General features: G+C 54.7%; 1 protein-coding gene across 6 annotated transcripts in view; it reads right to left on the bottom strand.

Annotated features, from left to right (window-relative positions):
• Positions 1 to 329: 329 nt before the first annotated feature.
• Positions 330 to 21999, bottom strand: part of Rai1 (retinoic acid induced 1) — a 97934-nt gene continuing 76264 nt past the window's right edge. For all 6 annotated transcript variants that reach the window (XM_013111573.3, XM_021225828.2, XM_013111574.3 and 3 more), the window contains 4 exons: positions 9328 to 14833; positions 5837 to 5930; positions 1695 to 1744; positions 330 to 1504 (listed from right to left, as the gene is read on the bottom strand). In XM_013111573.3, the coding sequence (XP_012967027.2) occupies positions 1490 to 1504; positions 1695 to 1744; positions 5837 to 5930; positions 9328 to 14817 (5649 nt within the window). In that variant the 5' untranslated portion in view covers positions 14818 to 14833 and the 3' untranslated portion in view covers positions 330 to 1489. The remainder of the gene's footprint in view (positions 1505 to 1694; positions 1745 to 5836; positions 5931 to 9327; positions 14834 to 21999) is intronic.

Below are 21999 nucleotides of genomic sequence, written 5' to 3'. Positions count from 1 at the left end.
TGATGTGTCACCAACCTGTCCCACGTTCTCATGACCGCACTTTCGCTGCATTATCTTGAGGGACCTTGATGGTCTCAGTTGTCTCTTTGTCCCCAGCTCCTCACCAGGTCCCAGGGCGCTGAGGGCAGACTCAGCAGCCTCAAAGGCCCGTTGCGACAGGACTACATAGTCCCCTGTGTCTGGAACATCGTTCTGGTCATCTCTCTGTACACCTGAGACCACATAGGTCTACTAACTGAGCACAATCTGGGACCCCTGTTCATGTCCCCAGACCCTTCCCTCCATTCCCAAACCCTAGGGAATCTGGTCGGCATCCACAGGCCGCAAACTTCCAAAACAATCGTGGTATCTTTATTGACTTTTTTCTGAATGCAATGACTGTTTTTTTTTTTTTAACTCTTAAGGAAAATAAACATCTTTTAGAAACAGCTCGATACACACAATCTTCAGTGTGAAGCAATATACTAATAAGAACACTAGTTGTCTTAACATTTACAGTCTTCATATATATTATATATATGTATATGTATACATATATATACACTATATAACGAGGCCAGATATAATACACACGTTTACCATTTTACAGTCATATGTACAGGAAGTTGCAGGGAAAGGGGGTCTGCATCAGGCCTATTGAAGCGTGGACAGAGCTGAGAACACAAACGGACAGGTGGGTACTGGCCGTGGCGGTGGTGATGATGGTTGCACAGGGAAGGGACATCACTGTAGCCCCTACCCCGCCCAAGGCCAGGTTAGGGCTCTGTGCTGTGAAGCACACGACGCACAGCAGCGACACACGGAAGCGAGCATGTTCCCAACATATATACATTCTATGTAACATATATATAGAGGGGTACACAGGTTTGTACACGAAATCTAGCACTGTCCCCACCCACGAGCCAATCGAGTAGCAGTCCCTGGAACCCAAGGTGGTGTTTTGGGACAGCAGCACATCTGCCTAGGGGGTAGCCAGGGCCAGTTTCCTCAAGCTTCCAGACCGGGCTCCAACAAGTGGGGTGGAAGACTGGAAAGGGGACAAACAGAAGCCATAAGGGCACCACCCCAGGCCAGCCCACATCAGGGACCACATGGCCTGAGCCCAGGCCTTCCAGGACCCCGGGCAAAGCCTGGGGCAGAGGGCGGTGGTGCTGGGCTGCATTCCCCCAAGACTGAGCCTCTACAGAAAAGCTTGGGTCCTGCCCCATGTCGTCCACCGAGCCGACAGCGCCCTCGGCCACTTCCTGGGGCACAGCTTGCATGCCACGTCCTTTCAGAACTTGCAGGGGACTTGCACCCCACCCGAAGCTGCGCGCCCTGGGTCTGGCCGCCCGGTGGCCTGCCCTCGCCAAGTCTGGCCTGGATCAGGGTTTCTTCACAACCGGGGCCTCACGCCAGCACCCGAAGCAGCCGGAACCAAGACCTGGGATGGGATCAAGGACGGCTGTGGGCGCAGCTCCTCTTCCTTGGAGGATCGGCCACGTGGGGATTACAATGGCAGCCTCTGTGGAGGGACAGTGTGTTAGAGCCAACCACTGCTGACCCCAGCCCTTCCACATGAGACCCTGTAGACTACTCCGGGGGCGTGGGAAGTACCTTAGGGCCCTGGCCATGCCCCCTCTGTACCCTTTGGCAAGGCAGGGAGAAGCTGAGTTGAGCAGAGAGGGCTTTCTCAGGGGAGTCTGTTCACCTACCTTATGTTTGGGGCACTTCAAAGTAAAATTCTCCTCAATGAATGTACAACCTGTGAACAAAGAGAACTTTCTGTGGCGATGCAGGGGTAGGCTGGTGGCCAGGGTTGGTTCTGAGCACCCAGGTCCTGCTTAAAACCCTCACTAGTCCAAACTGCACCCGAGGGAGGGAGGCAGGCCCTCTGCCTCTACCCTGATGCTCCTGGCCCTGCACCCGAGACTCCCCGTCCCACTGCTACACGGCCCTCTCCAGGTCTTAGCACACAGTCTCTCCCTAGAGTGGAAGGAACTCTCTCTCTCTCCCTCACGTGCCCACTCCCCCATGCCTTACTGTGCATGGCCACTCCTGTCCCAACCTCCTGCACAACTGTCAGGAGAGGCCCTTGCTCAGAAAGCGCCGGTGACTGCCCAGTGACTGACAACCGAGAGGTGCAGTCTCAGACTGACTGGAATGTCAGCTACCAAGGCTCAGCATCCATTTTGTAGAATAGTCACTGTCACCTACTGGGTGCTGTCATAGCTCCCCTTCCTCGTGTTCAGAGAAGTGTTCTGGGGGCTGGAGAGATGGCTCAGCAGTTAAAGGCTAGGCTCACAACCAGAAATGCAAGAGAAGTGTTCTGGATGGAAGGGCTTATTCTTACCAGCTGCAGTAGGTGACAAGGTCCCAGATGTCCTGTGAGGACGGCTAAGCAGTCCGTCTTCATGCACACCTGGGCAGCGTGTGGTTCAGACTCCCTGCTAGCTGCCATCCACCCGGATGCCCTCGTGGGCCCTCTTCCCTCCCTTGTCTGCCACCGGCCGGAGGTTCACTTTCCCGGTCATATACTTCCTACACTTGCCTGCCTGTGCTTCCTGCCTCTTCTCCACCCAGAGAGGAGGGCAATGGGTCCCACCTGAGAAACTGCAGGCACAAAAGGCTGTCCTCTGGGGCCAGTTGTGGCAGGTGCACTCAGGCATACACATTGGGCTCTGGGGCTGGGCTGGACCTCGGTTCCGATACAACATAACCAGGGGTGGTTGCTACTTCCCAGTCAGCTCAGTCAACAACCGCCCAACAGTGAGAGCAGGGACTGGGAGAAGAGTGGGTGGGGCGGGGTAGGCAGCTTTGGGACTGAATACAGATGTTCAGGTTGGAACCTATGCTGTAACCAATGTGCGCTTACAAGTGGGGGGCAGAAGGGGAGAGCGAGTGGTCACCTTGCTTCTAGCAATCCAGGAGCCTGAGGACACCTAGGAGTGGCTGGCCCCATGCGGTCGTCTGTTCCTGCACTCCCTAGCCTCACCAGCTAGCCACTCTGGCCTCTTCATTTGCCCTGACTGCTGCTTTCCAGGGCCCTACCTCCCTAACAGGGGCTCAGAGGTGCCCTCCACCCTCAGTGCTGAGGACATGAATCCAATGGGGACAGCTCCAGTGCAACCTGACCACAAGGCAGCTGCTGGCTGTGGCAGGGGGCTCCCTCCTATTGTGCCCCACTCCTTGCTACAGGGCTCTGCCTTTGGCCAACAGAGCACAGATTACAAAATCCTTGTTACCTGTTCTTGTAGGGCCTCCTGCTGTCATAAGGGTGTGCTAGGTCAACGTCTGAAGCAGACAGCACAGACCTAGAGCCCACCCCTGCAGAGCCTGGTAAAAGCTGGGTGTGCAAGCACAAAGAACTTGGCCCTACTACTGAATACCTTATTTTCTCACACCCGCCCTGCCCAGACCAACGTCTTTTTTGTTTTTGTTTTTCCAAGACAGGGTTTCTCTGTGTAGACTGTCAGGGAACTCTCTCTGTAGACCAAGCTGGCCTCTGCCCCACCGGGTGCTGGGATTAAAGGCGTGCACCACATTGCCTGGCTCAAATCAACATCTTAAAATGAGGAAACCAGGCTTGACATACCCACTCTCTCTTATGGGTACTTTGACTGCAAAATAGCTCTATGCACCATGTGTGCCAGTCCCAGTGGAGGCCAAAAGGGGTATCAAATGCCCTGAAACTGGAGTTTCAGGTGATTATCAAGACACCATGTGAGTGCTGAAAGTCAAGCCCAGGTGCTCCTGAAGAGCAGGGATGCTGCTGAGCCACCTCCCCGCCCTCATAAGGGAGTTAGCTATCTTGATTAGATTAACTACATGAGAACATAGGCCTGCCATTCTCTGTTGCTGTTTTTAAGAACATTATTACTTTGGGAGGGTGGGTCTCACTATATAGCCTTGGCTGGCCTGGAACTCATACTATAGACCGGGCTAGCCTTGAACATGTTTGCCTTTGTATTCCAACTGTTAGGATGAAAGGCATGTGCCATCATGCCAGGCTTAAGTTTTATTTTTTCAATGTGTATATATGTATGAGTGGCCATCTATGTGCATTGCAGTACCAGCAGAAGCCAGAAGAGGGCATCAGATCCATGGGAGATGGACTTAAAAGTAGTTGTAGGCCACCAGTATGTGGGTGCTGGGAACGAACTTGGGACCTCTGCAAAAGAACTCTTTTTTATTTGTTTGTTTTTGGCTTTTCAAGACAGGGTTTCTCTGTGGCTTTGGAGGCTGTCCAGGAACTTGCTCTGTAGACCAGGCTGGTCTGGAACTCACAGAGATCTGCCTGCCTCTGCCTCCTAAGTGCTGGGATTAAAGGCGTACACCACCATCACCAGGCATGCAAAAGAATTTTTAACTGCCCTGCCGTCTGAGACAGAGTCTTACAAGTCTTACACTATATCCCTGGTTGACTTGGAACTTGCTATGTAATTCAGGTTAGCTTCCAACTCAACATTTGCCTGCCTCTGTCTCCCAAGTGCTAGGATAAAATGTGCCACCATGCCTAGCTCCTTTCTGATTCTTTTACTTTCCCTTTTCGAGACAAAGTTTCTCTGTGTAGCCCTGGCTGTCCTGGAACTCACTCTGTAGACCAGGCTGTCCATGAGCTCACAGGAGAGCCACCTGCCTCTGCCTCCCAATGGGTGGGATTAAAGGCGACACCACCACACCCAGGTCTGCTCTCTGCTTCCTGATCCATGTAGTGTGCCTGTTACTATGACTTCCCTACTGTAGTGGCTTGTGACCTGTGACTGAGCCAAAACAAATCTTTACTTCCTGAAGCTGCTTTTGTCAGGGCATTTTATCATAGCGACAGAAAAGTCACTAAGACACCTAGTCTATGACTATTGCAGGACCATGGCTGTCCTGTCTGCCCCCTCAGGCTGAGCCCCTGGGGAGGCTGGATAAGCCTGGAGGGCAGAGAAAGTCAGAAAGCCCCAGCCTCTGTATGGCTGTGGGTGAGACAGCACACAGCACAGATGCAGCTAGGACTGGGCAGGAAGTGAACTGCCACCTGATGGGTTGGCTGAGACAGGTTGGGTAGGGAGTAAGACCTGACACTTAGGTTGAGTCCACATCCTAATACGGGTCACACTGTGATAGAGGCAGAGTCAGTGAGGACCCCAATCCTGCGTCCACTAACATCCTTTTCTGTCAAGTGTTAGCAGCTCAGCACCCCCAGAAGACTGTCACCGTCTGAGACCCTGTGTAGCTCCCAGGGTGGCTCGGCATGGGCTAATGCTGGCCCAGGACCCATTGGGCAGACAGCACTGATGGTGTTCTACTGCTCAGACTAGGACAAATGACCAGGCCAGAGCTGAGGAATGGGGGATGACAGCATCTGACTCATGAGGCTGTACTTTCTGGAGAGTCCTGCTGCTGCTCCAATGAAGAGCTGCTCATGGTCCAGCTCTGCAGATGGGGCCTAGGAGGCTGTGATGGTCACAGGAAGTATCACCTGGGCTGGATCTGGACAAGCGTGTGCTGCTTGCCATTCCCAGTAACTAAACGCTTTCTTTATAGGCAAGTGCTTCAAGTTACCCACTTGACGGGTTAGGGCTGGCCTTGTTGGTCCTGTGACCCACATGAGTAGGAATGAGCCCACGCCCACACTCTTTCTGAACTCCTTGCTCAGATCTCTGTTCTATCACTTATTCGTCTGCCTCTCTGGGAAATCCTCGATCAGATAGGGAGGGATCAACTCATTTCTACATCCCTGGAACTGCAAAGGCAGGTGGAGGCAAAGAGAGCATCTTAAGATAAAGAGTTGTTGGGGCAGGTGAAGGCCCTGGGAGTCATCATGAGGGGTCTGAGTTAGAGCAGTCGCACCCAGGCCAGCTCTTACCTGTGTCATTGGCACAAGGGTAGTGGTAGGTGTGGATGCATCCTTTATAGGAACACGAGATGGTTGCCCCGGCTTCATGACAGCTGGAACACGGCTGAAGAGAGAGGAAGGCAAGTGAGTCCTTGTGTGTCCAGACAGGCCCAACAGCACTTCTGCCAGAATGTCACTGCGATGCAGCAGGGAGTGAAATGCCCTCGAGGGTTGGCCCTCTGCCACCTCCTGGGCTGGCACACTGGGTGGGGACCCTCTTGGGCTAGTGCTGCTAGTCACCACAGTGGCCATGGCTGGCAGCCACCATCTGTCAGGTGCTGCTTACATGCTGGCTCTGGTGTCCTCATCCACTGGCTCCTTCTAGCAGCAGCGAGGGGAGTGGCTTTCACTGCCCTCCACTTTCCAGATGGTGAGACAGGCCCTTTCCATGCGAGGGAGAAGCACGCTCTCTACCCAATGGCAACAGCAGATGCACAGAAATGAGCTGGGGGAGGGGGAAAGAGCTGACATCACCCCCAAGAGGCTGGTCTCATGTGAATCTGATGTTCCCTAGAACATGCCCAGTCCTTCTCCATAATGACTTTTGCTGGGCTCAGAGACTGTGACATGGTAGGAGAGGACAATGATGAGAAGGCTAAAGGAGGAGTGACGCCAAACCTTGGCATTGGGAGGGACATAGATGGTCCCAGGCCACCCCTGCTCTCAAGCCTGTCGTTACCGTGGGGCAGTGAGGCAGGAGGGAGGCGGAGGACACTGAAGGCTCAGAGCACTTTAGTTAAGTAACAGTGCATTTGGTGCCAGGCATTGCTCCAAGTCCTAGCATAGCACTGTCTTCCCTAGGTCAAAGAGAACAAGAGCAGGGACAGCCCATAAACTCAGAGGTCCAGGTAGACCCAGAGCCACGGCTCAAGCAGGTTCAGGCTGCCCCGGTAGGGTGGGTTCTGTCCAAGCACTCTGTAGCTGGAGCAGCCAGTGGGGGTGGGCGAGCAAGAGGACGGCATCCACGCAGAGCTTCCGGATGAGCCTCCCAAGGACCTAGAGCTCTAGGCCCACTTTTTAAGTCACTAGGGGAAGAGGAAGCACAGTGGAAACCCCAACACAGACCAAACTCACTCACAGTGGCCATTAGGAGTACTGTGTGGTTGAGGGTAACTATGGTCCCCTTGTGGCAAGATAGTCCCAAGCAACTCCTGAAGCAAGACTGCTCATTACAAACATGAAGAGACTAAGGCCCTGAAAGATGAAGACTTGTTCTTGTCCCCAGTTCCCTTGCCGGGGGCATAACTCATCAACCGTGTCACCCACACCCAGAGGCCGCCAGTCTCCTAGGGTATGATCAGCCCCAGGTCCCTGAAATGCAATCCCCCATCTAGCTAGTCAGGAAGCAGCGTGCATGATGGCAGATTGAGGATGTGGGCAGCCTGGGTGGCTGAAGACCTGGAAGGTGGGCACAGCAGGATCAGACACAGCAGCAACTGTGGAGACAGGAAGACCAAAGGCTGGCCAGTGCAATGGGTGGGAGCTGCATTCTGGGGCATGTAGGGGACATAAGGCTTCCTGAAGTCAGATTTGAACCAGGGTCTTTTGGTTCCTGGAGACAGCAGTGCCAACAAGCCACAGAGGCAGAAAGCAACAGGCTGAACTATCACTCTCCAGGAAACCTGGAAAACCCTAGCCTATTCTCCAGTGTATTCTGTGGGGGGAGGGTGGCGGGCGTGTCATAGGAGCCTGTGATGTAGGGTACATCATGGCAACAGGCCCCAGCTACTAGTCACGAGCCAGCCAGGCCTACTTCTAGCAGGGAGGAGACTTCAATATGCAGCCAACCCTTGTCCAATGAGAGCCTCTCCTGGCCTTCCCTGTTATCCTGGGGTATGGCAGCATTGACAGGGCTCAGCAGTGAGCCGCTCCTGCTCCAGCTGTGACTCCATGGCCCACACACTCCCCTCAGCGCAACAGGATATTGTATGTGCATCAGCATGGGCAGCAAGAGGCCCAAGGCTCAGGGCCGGACTAGGCCAGGGAGCAGGGGCCCTTACCTGCACTCACCAGTGTTTCAGCCTGTTTATGTGAGCCCAGTACTGGGGACTGCAGACATGAGATAACTGAGTCCCAGCCCTACCCCTCAAATAAGCCTGGGTAATGCAGGGTGTCAGGTATCTCGCTGGACAGGGGTTCCAGGCTTATTGTTTTTTCTTTTATTTTATGTGCATTAGGGTTTTGCCTGCATGTATGTCTGTGTAACTGGAGCTACAGGCAGCTGTGAGCTGCCACGTGGCTGCTGGGACTTGAACCTGGGAACAGCTAGTGCTCTTAATCACTGAGCTATCTCTCCAGCCCCCTTTTCTAATGAAGGGGGAGACAAGACTATTTCAAGGTAGCTGTGAAAATTTAGTCACCATGGAGCCAGTGACAGGGAGGAAGATGGGGGTTTGGTGCCTGCCTGCTGCATGAACTGGCTGAGGTACTATCTTGTATTTCAGGCCCTTCTCAGCAAGATGAGCAGACAATGGGGCCCAGAAAGTCTATAGCTATCACCATGGGCAGGAGATGACTGGAGCCTGGAGTCACGGGCAGCATCCACAGTGGTCCCCAAGGTCAAGGATGGGGCCTGGACAGAGTGCTTCTGAGGAGCTGGGGAGTAAAGTATGAAGAGGAGGGAAGTCGCTGGACACTCAGGGTTCTCTCAGCTGCCCACAGTGAACTGAGGTGAGGAGGAGGAGAAGGGAATCTACAGAGCCGGTACGAATACCCAGTAAAGTAAGTGCAGAGGAGCAGACCTGGGAGCCTCGCTGCCCAAGGCATGGTCTGCAGAGGCACAAGTGGCTCTGATGCCCTGGGACCAAAACTTCAGGAATGTGGCCTCTGGAGCAGCCTCTGCCAGTCCCCTTTGGTCTGAGGAACCTTAGTTGCAGCCAGAGCTCAGAATGCTCTCTCCATCCCAGACCTGTGATCCCAGAGAGATTCCTCAAGATCAATGCTAGGTGCTGTGGCCTTGCCCATGGGAGGAAGGAATAAGGGTAGAGGCTGTGCCTGCGCCGTCCAAAGTTTTCTGAAGGGATGATTTAAACAGTGGGGTTGAGCTTCCGGGCTTCTGTGGCCAGGTGACCCAGGGCTGCCCAGAGCCAGTGTCTCATGCTTTAGCCACACGCTGTTTAGGAGCTATTCTCTAAGTCCCAGTTCAGGGAGACCAGGCCATCTTGACATTCAACTCAGCGAGGGCCCTGTCTTGCCAGGACCCCGTAGCTCTGGTTTTGGGCAGTGTGTGTGGGAAGGCTGGCCCAGTGGAACACAGAACTGTTGGCACATACCCTGGGGCAGGATGGATAAATGTGTCCTGTTGTAGCCCCAGGAACACTTCAACTTGCCTCCACACTCCCTCAAGGGACTGGCTACTCTTTGGCTATGGGCACAAGTGACCCTCAACAAAGCCCTGGTGACACCTGTCAGTCTGTCAGAACTTTAAATCCCTCCCTACCCCAGCTCGCCTAGCTTCTTACCATGTCCACAGCTACCTTCATGGCCTCCTGCAGCCCAAAGAGCTTCCCGGCCACCAGGTACACCCCGCTGGTCCACACAGCACAGGCCTCGTGGACCCAGTGCTCCTGGGTGTCCCCACCAGGTTCTGCAGAGGCCTCTTTGCTGCACTCATGTTTACGGCTCTTGTCAGCTGGGGCCGCCTCCTCACCCCCGTCCCCCTGACCATCACAGCAATAGCAACTCTGCAGCCGCCGCGACAGGCCCCGGGCACTGGTGCGCAGGGTGCCCTGCTTGGCAGGGTCAGCTGGGCCATCAGGCCTGGACGGCCTCCCCAGGGTTGTGGCGGTGGCGGTGGCGGTGGCAGCAGTGGTGCTGGCTGCACATTCCAGGCCTTTGAATGTTCTCTCAAGAGGCAGAGAGGCCTCCTCAAAGGTGCCCTCCAGCCGCACCTTCTCCTTAAGTTTTGGTTTCTTTTTTGGGAGGCAGTGTTCAGGGTAGTAGGGGCCACAGAGGTCCCCAAGGTCCTTGAAGTTGGCTGGGTTTTGGCAGAGGCAGCAGACAAGGCAAGAGGTACTTAGGGCCTTGGATACCACAGGTCCCAGATGCATGGTGGAGGAGAGGGGCAGGGAGGGCCTCGGCTGCAGCACAGGGCCTCCAGGGAAAGCGGTCGCAGAGGCCCCAGCTGGTTCTGAGGAGGAGGAGGAGACAGAGGAGGAGGCAGCAGAGGACAGTTTCCAGTGAGGCTTGGGCTCATCCCCTGGGGAGTTGACAACAGTGCATATGGTAGTGTAAGCATCTCGCTTCTCCACCCGCACGAAGGGCGAGAAGGCTGGGGTGCGGCTGTCCGCCCTCAGCCGCTTGCAGGAGGAAATGTATTTGAGTCGGATTTCAGGCTCTGCAGGATCCAGGGGCAGTACCTGCTGCTGCCGTCTCCGGGTGGCACGTCCCTTACAGGGTGATGCATGGGTGGTCTTAGCCCGGCCTCGGTTGAGGCGCTTCCGCTTTGAATAGCTGCTGTAGCTGGCTTGGCCTGGCTGCTTCTGTGCCCTTGTCTGGGGCTGGCAGGGTCGGCCTTCAGGGGGCTGGGAGGCCAGTCCCGGCTCCTCTGTCTTTGGCTTCTTGCCTCCTCCACTGGCGCTGTCCTCACCTCCACCCTGAGTGCTGCTGGCCCTGTCATGGGTAGCAAGGATCAGAGTTTGGCCAGGACAGGGCCGCTTCTCCAATGGGCCTTTAGAGGGTCCCAAGGCACCGGTCCTGCTTTTCCTGCTCCTTTTCTTCGGTGCCCGGGCAGTCCCTAGGGATGGCAGGGTCTCTGGGGACATGAAGGCCTCAGCTTTGGGACAGTCAGCAGTAGAGGACAGTTTCTTACTACTCAAGAGTTTGCCTTTTAGGGACCTGCTGACTGGATTTCTGCACAACGCATCAGCTCCTGAAGCTGCTGGTAGCGTCTGCCCAGGGCCCGTTGCTCCTAGGCCCTCTTCTGCCCCAGCTGGACTGCCCCCTGACCGTTTCTCAGGTAGGGCTGGGCTCCGAGGTGTCCCAGGAGGAGCCCCTGCCACTCTGCATGCTAGTTTCTTGAGACCAGGTGAGGTGATCTTCTGCACAATGGCCTCCAGCTTGAGGCCACGGCCCTTTCGGGGTGGCAGCACCTTGGTCCTCACAGCACTGGGCAGGGATGATGGTGTAGCCAACCCCATGCACGCAGCAGGTGTCTCCAGGGATGGGGGAGGGAGTGGCTCCCCACTGCCTCTGGGCCTGGCCCTCTGGGGTGAGGCCATCCTCCTCAAGAGGCCAGGAGAGCTCTCAGGCCTCTCCTCCCTCCCATCTGCCCCATTTCCACTGCTGCTTCGAAGGATGAGGCTTCGCTTTTTGGTTGGGACAGGAGCCATGAAAGCTGACTTCCTTTTGAGCGTGTGGAGGGGCCGATCTGAAAGCTTGCTCCCTGTACCAGGCTTGGGTACTTTGACCCGCTGGCTCACCCGGCCTTCCTTCTGTGGCCCACTGGAGACCTTGAATGCGGTGGGTAAGTGGTTGTTGGCAGGGAGCTTCTTGGTGGCACGACAGTCTGGGATCCGGCTCTCTGAGGGCCGCCGCCGTTTGGCATGGAAGACCTGCTGGGGTTTGGTGCGAGACCGGAGGACCATGGAACGCTGGTCCTTGCCAGGGACGCTGGGAGAGTCTGGCTCCTTGGTCTTGGAGCCCATGGGGCTACTGTCCGAGGCGACAGGCAGGGCAGCAGGGTTGCTGGGGCTGGATGCCGCCTTGGGTGATGGCTTTCCTACCCGCTTGCCAGACTTGAAGGCGGCTCGCTGTTTGCCTCCCAGTTTATCAGGAGGTGTGGGGGTAGTGGTCAGGCCTGGAGGTCCAGGAGTTTGGGGCTCACTCAGAGCTGTAAGAGAGCGAGTACACATTCTAGGGAGCCCTTCCGATAGCCCCCGGCCTGGGGCTCCAGCCCCTTCTGCCTGTCCCTGGGGAGGTCCCGTACAGGACTCTGGGAGCAAGAGGTCTTTGGGAAGTGCTGGCACCCTGCACGGAGAGTCTTCAGCCTCAGGCAATCCTCGGTGTACCCGCCGGCTCCGTAAACTTTTACCCCGTGGCACAGGCTCTTTCTTAGCAATGGGCACCTCAGGAACAGCAGGCTTGTTAGGCTTCGGGGCCAGGGAGCCTTCTGACGTGGTGGAACTACCTTGGGCTCTCTCCATCTCTGGCCCATCTTCTGGCTTCATATGTGACAGTGAAGACTCAAACCAGCTCTGGACCTTGGATTCGGCACCCACAGAGGGGCCCAGCAGGACAGCAGGCTCCCCAGAGAGGTGACATGGGGAGGCCCAGCCAGCCTTGGTGTCCAGCACCTCCTCGGCTTCCTCCTTGGTGCAAATCAGTGGAGCCTTGGGGGACAATGGGTCCTGCAGGCTGGGCCTCTGCTCAGGGCTACCCAACAGTTCACACAAGGAAGAGTACTCCTCTTCAGCCTCCAGGTCCTCCTTCCTGCCAGGGGGTGGCAACAGTGGCAGGTCCCCAAAGTCAGTGGAGGAACAGCAATGCCGGCTGTCCTCCAACCACTGGTCAGCTTTGTCCACCTCAGGGCACTGCAGCAACCCACCCACTTCCTCCTTCACCCCATCTGCCTCCTGCTGTTTGAAATCCCCGGACAGTGCAGCTGCCTGCTTCCCAACAGCATGGTCTTCCTGGAAGCCCAAGCAGGCAGAGGGTTCGTGTGCTTTGCCCACATTGTCTGGGGCTTTTGCCCCCTGCTCCAAGCTCTTGGTGAGCTCACCAGGGTGGAGGCCCCAGCGAGGACAAGCATCACCCAGGTTCTCCTCTGGCCAGGCAAAGGGGTTGGCACTGTCCACCGAGCTGGCAGTGGTTGTGTCTGGAAAGCAGTCAAATGCTGCTGTGGTGGGGTCTGGAGTGGCAGTCCCAAGCAAAGGCTTGGTGCCAAAGGACAGGGGACTGGTTGTCTTCTTCGAGTCAGTGGTGGCGAAGGCCACAGAAGGGTCTTCAAACAGCCCTGGGCTGAAGTCCTTGGTGCTACCACCCTTGTCCAGCTGCAAGGGCTCAGGTAGGGCTTCTGGTTCCCCTGGATGTGACCATGAAGTCTTGGCCACAGTGTCTAGGCAGGTGCTGTGGTTCTCCAGTGAGAAGGGTGGCTTGCCATTGTCCTTGGGCAGGCTGGAAGCCTCAGCCCAGGCCTTGTCAGCCTTCTCAACGATGGCCTCCTGAAGCCCCAGGATCTCAGAGGCCAGATCTTCCTGTGCCAGGGCACTGAGCAGCAGCCGTGGACAGTCTCGCTCGCCGGCCACAAATTTGGAGAAGCTATCCAGTGGCAGGGTACTGTGCAGGCTCTGGAAAGAGTCGTCAGACTTGGTGGACATGTCGTCAGGTGAGGTCACAGAACAGGTGGACACAGATTCAGGCTTGGCCTTGGAGTTGTTGTTGACCCTGGCAGGACTGCCGCGGGCCTGGCTGCAGTAGAGGAAGCTGCGCTCGAGTGGGTCCTCGGAGCCACTCAGGTAGTCAGTGTCCTGTGGCTCAGCGTGAGTGGACTGGGGTGTGCTGCTTGGCGGCTCAGACAGTGGTGTGCCTGCTGGCTCAGCTGAGTAGCCACTGCCCTCGGGGCTACAGTGCTGGCTCTTGTGCTGCTCCGGAGTCCTAGACACGAGGCTCTTGACCCCTTTCTTCTGTGGCATGGCAGCTTTGGACAGCAAAAGCTGCTGCACAGTGTTGGAGATGTTTTCTACCTGTGAGGTAAGTGCTGTGAGGCTCTGTAAGCTGAGGTCCGACAGCAAGTTGTCGGGGAGCTTCTCCTTTTGCAGGGGCTTGCAGTTGCTGACCTGGGGGTCCACAGAACTGGCAGCATCTGTTGGGGATGGATTGAGCAGGGGCATAAAGTGGCTGTGGTCTGTGATGCCGGCGGGGAAGGCTCCAGTACTAAGCGGCTGCTGGCTATAGGGGAAGTTCTCCAGATTGGGCATCAGTGGTGATGGGGTGGAGCTATAGGAAGGGGAGCGACCCACAGAACGTGCAGGGGAATGGCTGGAACTAGGGCTGAAGGTCTGGTAATACTGTTCTGGAGTCCTGACAGCTGTGTCTGGTGGACAGTAGCCCTGGCCCTGCTGTCCATAGTGTTGGTACTTGGCGAGGTTCTGGTAGTGGAGAGTTTCCTGGGTGTGGTGCCGGCCTTGAAGTGCTTGCGGCTGCTGCTCATAGCCAAGGCGGCCTGATTGGTAAGCGTGGAGATTCTGGACCCGCTGCCCCGGGGCCAGGCTGGCATTGGCACTCATTGGCCTGTCATGAGGCTGGGCAGATGGTGCTGTGCAACTCTTGTATGAGTGTGCCCCCTGCCCACCACCCTGCACTGCCGGGGCGTAGGTGGAGGAGGTAGGGAAGGACTGGGAATGCTGGGGAAAGTGGCTGCTCTGGGGAAAGGGCAGAGGGGAGGCAAGGTCGTTCTGCGGTTTCTGCCTTTGGAGTTTGGGGTAAGCCAGGGGCTGCTGAGGCTGTGGTGGTGGGGCATGCAGGCTGTGAGTCCGGAAGGGAAGTTGGGGGCCCTGCTCAGAGTACTGCCTGTTTGGGGGCACCACCGTCTTCTTCATCAAGTTCTCCTCATACTTGCTCACTGCTCCTGGCAAAGGCTGTGGCTGGGGAGGTGGTGGCTGTGGACCCCCCCAGGTCTGAAGACCCTCCTCGCCAGAGTAGCGCCCTGGGTAGGGGTTGCTGTCTTGAACATAGCTGGGGAAAGTCGGCCTCCCCTGCAGGGACTTGCTGCCTCGGTGGTACTTGTCTGCAGCTGTCGTGGCCACCGTGCCAGAAGGTGTGCCAGCGCCACCCTCATAGCCTGTATAGGGCTGTGGGTTGTAATAGTCCTTGGCCAGCAGCCGCTGCCGATCACAGCTGAGCCCAGCCTGACCTGGCTGCCTGTAGTTCTCCAGGCGCGATGTCTCCTGTGAGGTTTGTGGGTAGTTTTGCTGTTTGCCATGGAAACCACACCTTTCTCGAAAAGACTGCATGACGCGGGCCGGCTATCTGTGAAGAGAGGGGTGGTGCAGAGGAAAACAATTCAGACGGGCCATGCTCCACTCTCCGCCTCCGCCAGCACCCTCCCAGCCACCTTCTCACCAGCTGTGCACATATTGACAACCTCTGGGTCTGTGAGGTGTGCTCTGAAATCCTGCTTCCACAGTGCCTGCAGCTGAGCCGTGCTGAGGAGAACTGCCACTGACATGGACAGCCCAAGACAGACTGCACAGAGCAAGCCACAGGAATGGCTGCCCTAGGACCCTCTTGCCAGCTCCTCCCTCTATCTGCTTGTCTGTAGCACCACGCCCAGCCCTCGCAGACAGTTCAGATTAGCAGAGCAATTCCACTCTGTGCCCTGGGCCTACCGGATCCCATAATCTTAGTCTTTGAGTAGCCCTACTTAAGCGTGACCCAGCCACACTAGGCACACAGGAAGACCCCTCCCCAGTCAGGGAGAGGCTGTTCGGCAGACCTGCTGTGACTGCACATACAGGAATCCACACATGTACATGCACACTCACACACACCTCCCCTGCAGAGCCATCTGGACTCTGTCCCTTCTGGCAGATGTTGACTGGGGGTTGCTAAGCCAACTGTCCACATAAAGAACCCCCTCCCCTGACTGCTGGGAATGAAGGATGGTAGCACCTGCCTCCTGTTGTTGGGTATCATAGGTGTATGAACAGATTATGTAGTCCAGAATGTGGGGATGCATACTAATAGGGGACAAAGATGCAGTCTGCTGGCCACCAGAGACCATACTACCCTGCCTCTTCTCTGTCCCTTCCTGCTGAGCTGCTCCTGATCTGGGGGACAAGGGCAGGCAGTGTCTGATCTACCAGGAGGGCAGGGGCTTTTGTGGACAGAGTCTTAACACAGGCCTGTGCACCTTGGCTAGTTTCCTTCAACTGATTGGTTTGGTTACCCCAGAAACCCTCAGTGGTAGAAGAGAGGAATGCCCCCAAGCTTTGAAGAAATCACAGAGGCTAGCTATTGAGCCTGTGCTCCACATGTCAGGGTTTAGTCAGCCACCACACAGGCTGAAGGCAGGAGGTACAGGTTCTCCAGGGCTAAGCAGCTCTAGCCCCCAGGAGGGAATTGGGACTTTCCAGTTCTTATTCCAAAACATACTAAGATGGAGGTGTGGCCTACCTCAGACCACAAAGGTTTCAGGGGTTTTGTTTGTTTGTTTGTTTGTTGAGAAGAAAATGTGGGGGTGGAGAGGTAGGTGCCTCACAGAAACACAAAGGTGTGAGGGGTAGGAATGGAGAGGTTGCACTGGCAGGGCGGCCCAGCCTCCCTTTGGTCTGGATCCCACAAAGGTGCCTTCCTTCCTTTGTCTTAGAATTGACCCAGGGAAGGGAGCAAAAGAACTCTGTCTGGGGGTCAGGGCATGCCCAGGCATCCAGATAACCCCAGAGCTCACAGCAGTAGGCCCGACCCAGCTGCCCCTAAAGCAACTTCCCTCCTCCCCAGGTTGTTAAAGCCTCCTGCCCGCCCCACCCACAGCTCATTACTCCTATCTCTACCCTCACTAGGACAGTGCCCACCTACCCTTTGGATCTAGTCCAGTCCTCGTGGTTTACATGAAATACCCCAAGCTGTGCTAATCCAGAGGGGCTGGAGGCAGCATCTATTCAGGTGGACGGCCTGGGGCCTCCTGTCCCTACCTTCCTAGAGCAGAGCACACTCGGGACTGCTGGTGGGCCACTTCTAAGACCAGGACACAAAATGCCAGTTCCTGTCTTCCCTGGCTGTGTGTTTATACATACAAACCCAGACTGCTCTGAAGGCTACATCTGCCTCCCTCATATATCTGCACAAATTACATTTCGGTTTTTATTAGTCCCAGATCACTCTCATTTCCTGCTGAGTGTCCTGTAGATATCATTAACATTTCTATGGCTGGAGTTGTGTGTGTCTCTCCACCCAGTCCCACCGCCACATTCCCAAAATGCATTACCAGAGACATTATCTAAAAAGAGGGGAGCCGTGAACAGTGCCCCCCCCAATCCTGCCCCATCTGATCAGTCCAGCTGCTGCGCCTCTTAATTTCCCCACCCAGGATTACAGGCTGCCTTTCTGATGCACATAGGCAGCTGGATGTGGAAGGCATCTATCTCTAAGAAAAGACAGTTCAATTAAAATCCCAGAGGCCCCGTGCCTGTTGGAGGACACAGGCAGAAACATGTGCCCCAGCACCACCCTCCAACCCTGCAGAGGGAGGGACAGAAACAAAGGCTCAGGCGCGGTGGCATCCGAGCTGCCAGCTTGGAGCTGCAGAGGTCCTACTGGCTCTGCCAGGAGAAAATGGGGTGCTGCCTCTTTAAGAGCCACCTCAGGCTTGCAGTGGGCTCTGTTGTTATTAATTATTGTGGTTATGATTATTTTTCAAGAGCACTAAGAAAGGACATGGAAGGGACGAGAGGCAGATAGCAAAAGGGTGGGGTGGGGTGGGCAGCATCAGAGAGCAGATGGAAGAATGAATTCCCCCACAGGTAATGGTGACCTTTCAACATGGAGGGAAGCAGCAGCGAAGGTGGCTGGACTAACAGCAGTAAAGGCTGGGAAAGGGAATCTTGCCCCAGCTTCTTCCCCTCCCCCCTTTCCTGGGAACCTGCCAAGACTTCCCCTCAGCCACCCTGGCAGAATCTGGCAGGCAGCTGATGGGAATCCAGAGCAACCCTCTTTGGCCCCAAGGACATGAATACTCTAACCTTGTAACCAGTGGTTACTCCAGACACTGACTGGACGGAAGAGGGCACCAGGTCCAATGAGGCCAGATCTCAAGGTCTTTGTGGAACTGGACGGTGCTTGCAGTCTGGATAACTTCCTTTGACAGAGCAGCAGACACAGACACAAGCCCTTGAAACAACTGTGTTGAAGGCATGGGGAGGTTGAGCCCTTCTCCCAAAGACTCTAGAATGGGGACCTGGCCACAGAGCACCTCGGTGCTTTATCTTGTTCCTTTTATAACTAAAGGTGAGGTTCAGAGGGGCTAAAGACTTGATCAAACTCCTCTCTTGGACACACCAGAAATTCCCACCCAGACCCTGCCTGCAAGCCTGACTCTGTATTTCTGTGGTGCTAGGGACAAATCAGGACCTTTAGCTTGTTAAGCGAAGTCTACCAGTGAGCTGTACCCTAACTCCCAGCAGGCAAACCTACCCATTATATTTGCAGCCTCCAGTGACTAACCATTAGTCCAGAGCCTCTTCAGGCCCCAGGGTTGGCCCCCATCCTTGAGATGGGTATAATACTGTGGGCCAGAGCTGCTATTGCTCCTAGTCAGCCGTGTAGGAATGTTATCTTGAGGAAAAGAGGAAAGGTGGAGAGAGGGATGAAGAGATATGTTCCCACTTCACTGGCAGCCCCCAGCCACTGACCCTCCCACCTACCTATAGTTGTTTTATGACCTGATTGATAGCTACAGGGAAAATGGAAAGCCTAACCCACTCAAGGCCCAAGAACCCAGAGAGGGAGTAGGGAAGGGACAGAAGATGTTCAGGGAGCAATGGATAAGTGAGACCCCTTAGGGCCTTCTATCTGTTACAGCTGGGAGATGGCTCAGTGGGCAGGAGAGCTTGCTATGCAAGCATGAGGACCCGAGTTTAGGACTCCAGCACCCATGCAAAAAGCTGGGCATAGCTGCATGGGCCTGCAACCTCAGTAGCAAGTGGGGTGGGGGAGAAGAGGCCGGAAACAGGCATAGTTTGGTCTTGCTGGCTAGGTAGCCAGGCTAGTGAGACTGTCTTAGGAAAATAAGATGAAAAGCAATAGAGGAAGGCACCGGACGTCCTCTTCCACATGTTTCCACAAGGGTGTCCTCACCCATGCACATACACACAAAATAATAATAAATATGTGCCCTGGGTGAGCCCCGAACCAGTCATTCCCAGCTGTTTTGGAGGCCTTTGCAATCTTTATGGCCTGACTTGCCAGGGGCGCAGGGATGAATCTCCATGGAACACACAAGGGCAGTCAGACACCACAGGCCTTGAGACTAGGCTAGACTCCCTGGGTGAGGGGCTAGTATCAGAAGGGACTGATGGACCTGCTTAGGGCAGGGGTGGTAGTGGTGGTAAGGCAGCTCTACCCCAAGACCATCCCATGCTGGCAACCCCTTTATTTATTTAGGGTTGGTGTGCCCTTTACAGAAAGGGTGTGGGGCCCTGAGTAGCCAGAGGCAGGCGGAGAAGTAGGCAGTAGAAGACGGACAGGGGTGTAGTTCAGGTATAGAAGGCTTGCTAGCCTAGCATGCAGTCAGCATCTCCATCACCAATGGAAAATTAGCAGGGTATAGTGGCATAAACCTGTGATCCCAGCATCTGGGATATGAAGCAAGAGATCAGATCAAAAGCTCAAATCAGTAAAGCAGGTTAGGGGTAGAGCTTGGTGGTATATTTGTTGAGCATTCATGAGGTCTTAAGCTCAATTACCAGCACCGTAACAGGTCAGCATGAGTAACACAGTAAAACTAACGTTAAAAAAAAAAATGGCATCAAAAGATACTGGGGATTTCCTAAGAGGCAGAATCTGAGTTCTCTGGAGGATGTTTGAAAAGGTCCTTCCAACTCATCTTCCCCGGTATGCTTAAGCACTGGAGTGGGTTCTAATACCATGCCCATTGGCCCTGTACCAGTTCTTAGACACAGCCCTGCAGTGTCTCTTTCTAGGATGCAATGGGTCACAGGCTGGATGCCCTCAGGAGCAGGGCCCATAATCCACCTGGCCCTGTGCCCACCATCAGGGCTGTCCCGTCTGTAGCCACCTCAGCTGCTACTGCTTCTTCATCAGTCTCTTGTGGGTACTCTTTGCTTTAAGTCACTCTATTCATCACTCAACAAAAGGCATCTCCACCCATCTGTCTAAAAAAGGAGTAAAAAAAAAAAGGCATGAGTGCCCACTATGAAGAGGGTAGGGCCTTTCCCATCATGTCCTGCTCAGGCTAGCCTGATCTCAGATACCACCCACAATCAGGATCCAAAGACCAGCCCTTCATGGGTCTGGCTAGAGGTAGCACTTTTCCATCCAGTATCCACATTCCAGGCCCTAGTAGTACCCTTCCTTACAGAAGGCTGAAACTGATCAGTACAGCCTTGTCCTCTCCACTTCACGTGCCCTGAAGAAACATGACGTAACTCACTCACGGAAGCAACAGCAAAACGTGCCAAGCTAGTAGCAGGATGGCTAGATGCCAACAGGGCTCTGATCCTGGGCAAGCCTTCCACCTCCATGGGCTTCAAGGCCTTTGTGCTGGTTGTCCCCTCTGCTAGGAAAGCCATCCCAGACACCCATACAACTCTTCACCCAGCTCCACACCTCTGCTTCTGGGTCATCACCATGTTCCAACGATGCCCCTTGTGCTTTCCATTTCGTCAAAGCACTTACCAAAGCCTTAACTTACTACTAGTCTCCTCCCGAATGAAAAGTTCCATAGGAGCAGGGAATTTTGCCTATTTTATTCATAACCATGTCCCCACTGCCCAAAACAATAAATATGTATTAAATGAATCAAGCTTCAAATGTCACATTAATCCTGTGAAAACAATTCTGAGTAAACGGCCAGTTTGGGTAGGGACTGAGAGGCACAGGCTAGGACCACAGCTCTGCTTCACTCATTAAACATAGACCCTTTCTTTTTCTTTCCTTTTTTTTTTTTTTTTTTGGTTTTTCGAGGCAGGGTTTCTCTGTATTGTTTTGGAGGCTTTCCTAGAACTCTCTTTGTAGACCAGGATGGCCTTGAACTCACAGAGATCCGACTGCCTCTGCCTCCCGAGTGCTGGGATTAAAGGCATGCGCCACCAACGCCTGGCTTTTTCTTTCCTTCTTTCTTTTTCCTTTTTTGTTTTTCTGAAGCATTGGAGGCTGGCCCCAAACTCACTGAGATCCACCTGCCTCTGCCTCCCAGGTGCTACTGTTAAAGGTGTGCACTACTAACGCACGGCTACACAGACCTTTTCTTAAGGAAGGACAGAGAATCCACTGTAGAGCAAAGTATTAGGTAGGGGGGTTGGAGATAGGCTATACATCTCAGTTCCAAGCGTGCGTGCGTGCGTGCGTGCGTGTGTGTGTGTGTGTGTGTTTCTTCCTGTAACAGGTCACAAGTCAGGAATGTCTTTCATTTTCAAAAGTTACCAGGACTGGCTAGATGACTTAGAAACTGAGTTCAATCCCTGGACCCCACTATAGAACCAGCTTCAAAAAGTTGTTCTTTTACACTCACACACACACACACACACACATAGCAAAAATAAAAAAAGCTATCAACCAAGTCTCAAGGGTTTTTATTGTTATATAAGCAGTGCAGAGTTCAAGAAGACTGTCTGTAGGCTTTCACTTCATCATTGCCCCAGGTGTCAAATACTGATGAAGCTGACACCTGTGCAATTTAGCCCATGCCTTGTTGGGCTGGGGACTTGGGTATTCAACACAAGGAGCACCCAGAATATTTTTTGGCTCCAGAGCCGGTCTCAGGAGCAGCATGGCCCAGGCCAACAAAGGCGGGTGACCAGGGTGCAGCAGGGACTTAAGGAGCTAGAGGCAGACTGAAGCCCTGCACACAGCCTGCAGAAGTGGTGTAGAGTGGCCCTGGTAACATTCCACAGGAGACAGGTGAGGCCCTGCCCCTCCCCCCTCCTGGGACCCCTGCCAGGCTCCCATGTGGGGCTCATGACAGCAGTAATTACATAATTAATGGTACAATGAGCTGCCTCCAAAGGATAAGAGCCTGAAGGTAGGGGCTTTCTGCATTTTGCTCTTAAGCACCAAAGCCTTACTCTGGCCCCAGAGTTGCCCCTATAAATATTGCAACTAAGGGGGATACAGGGACACTCATGGCTTTGTGTTTATCATATTATTTAGTAGTCTTCAGCCTCAGGGGCTGAAGCCCAAAGAGCAGTTTCAGGAGTGGGTGGTGGGGGAAGGCAGGACATAAACAGTAGCTAACTAGTAAGGAACAGCAGTGAAGTTTCCATTCTCTCCTCTGCAGCCTTCAGTGTTGGTGCCCACTGGCGCTGGGAGCCCATTTTGGATCAGCAAAAGTCCAGGTGGGAGTGACCAGAGTGCAGAGGTTCCAGGGGAATGTGCACAGAGAGCTTCTGTAGCCTAAGGCACAGACAGCTGCCAAGGTGCTACTGAAGGCCGCCCAGGGGCAGGAAGGGGATGGAAAA

Source organism: Mesocricetus auratus, unplaced genomic scaffold, assembly GCF_017639785.1.
Source record: "Mesocricetus auratus isolate SY011 unplaced genomic scaffold, BCM_Maur_2.0 Super-Scaffold_100007, whole genome shotgun sequence".
Classification (NCBI taxonomy): domain Eukaryota; kingdom Metazoa; phylum Chordata; class Mammalia; order Rodentia; family Cricetidae; genus Mesocricetus; species Mesocricetus auratus.
This window is presented reverse-complemented; position numbering and strand designations above follow the sequence as displayed.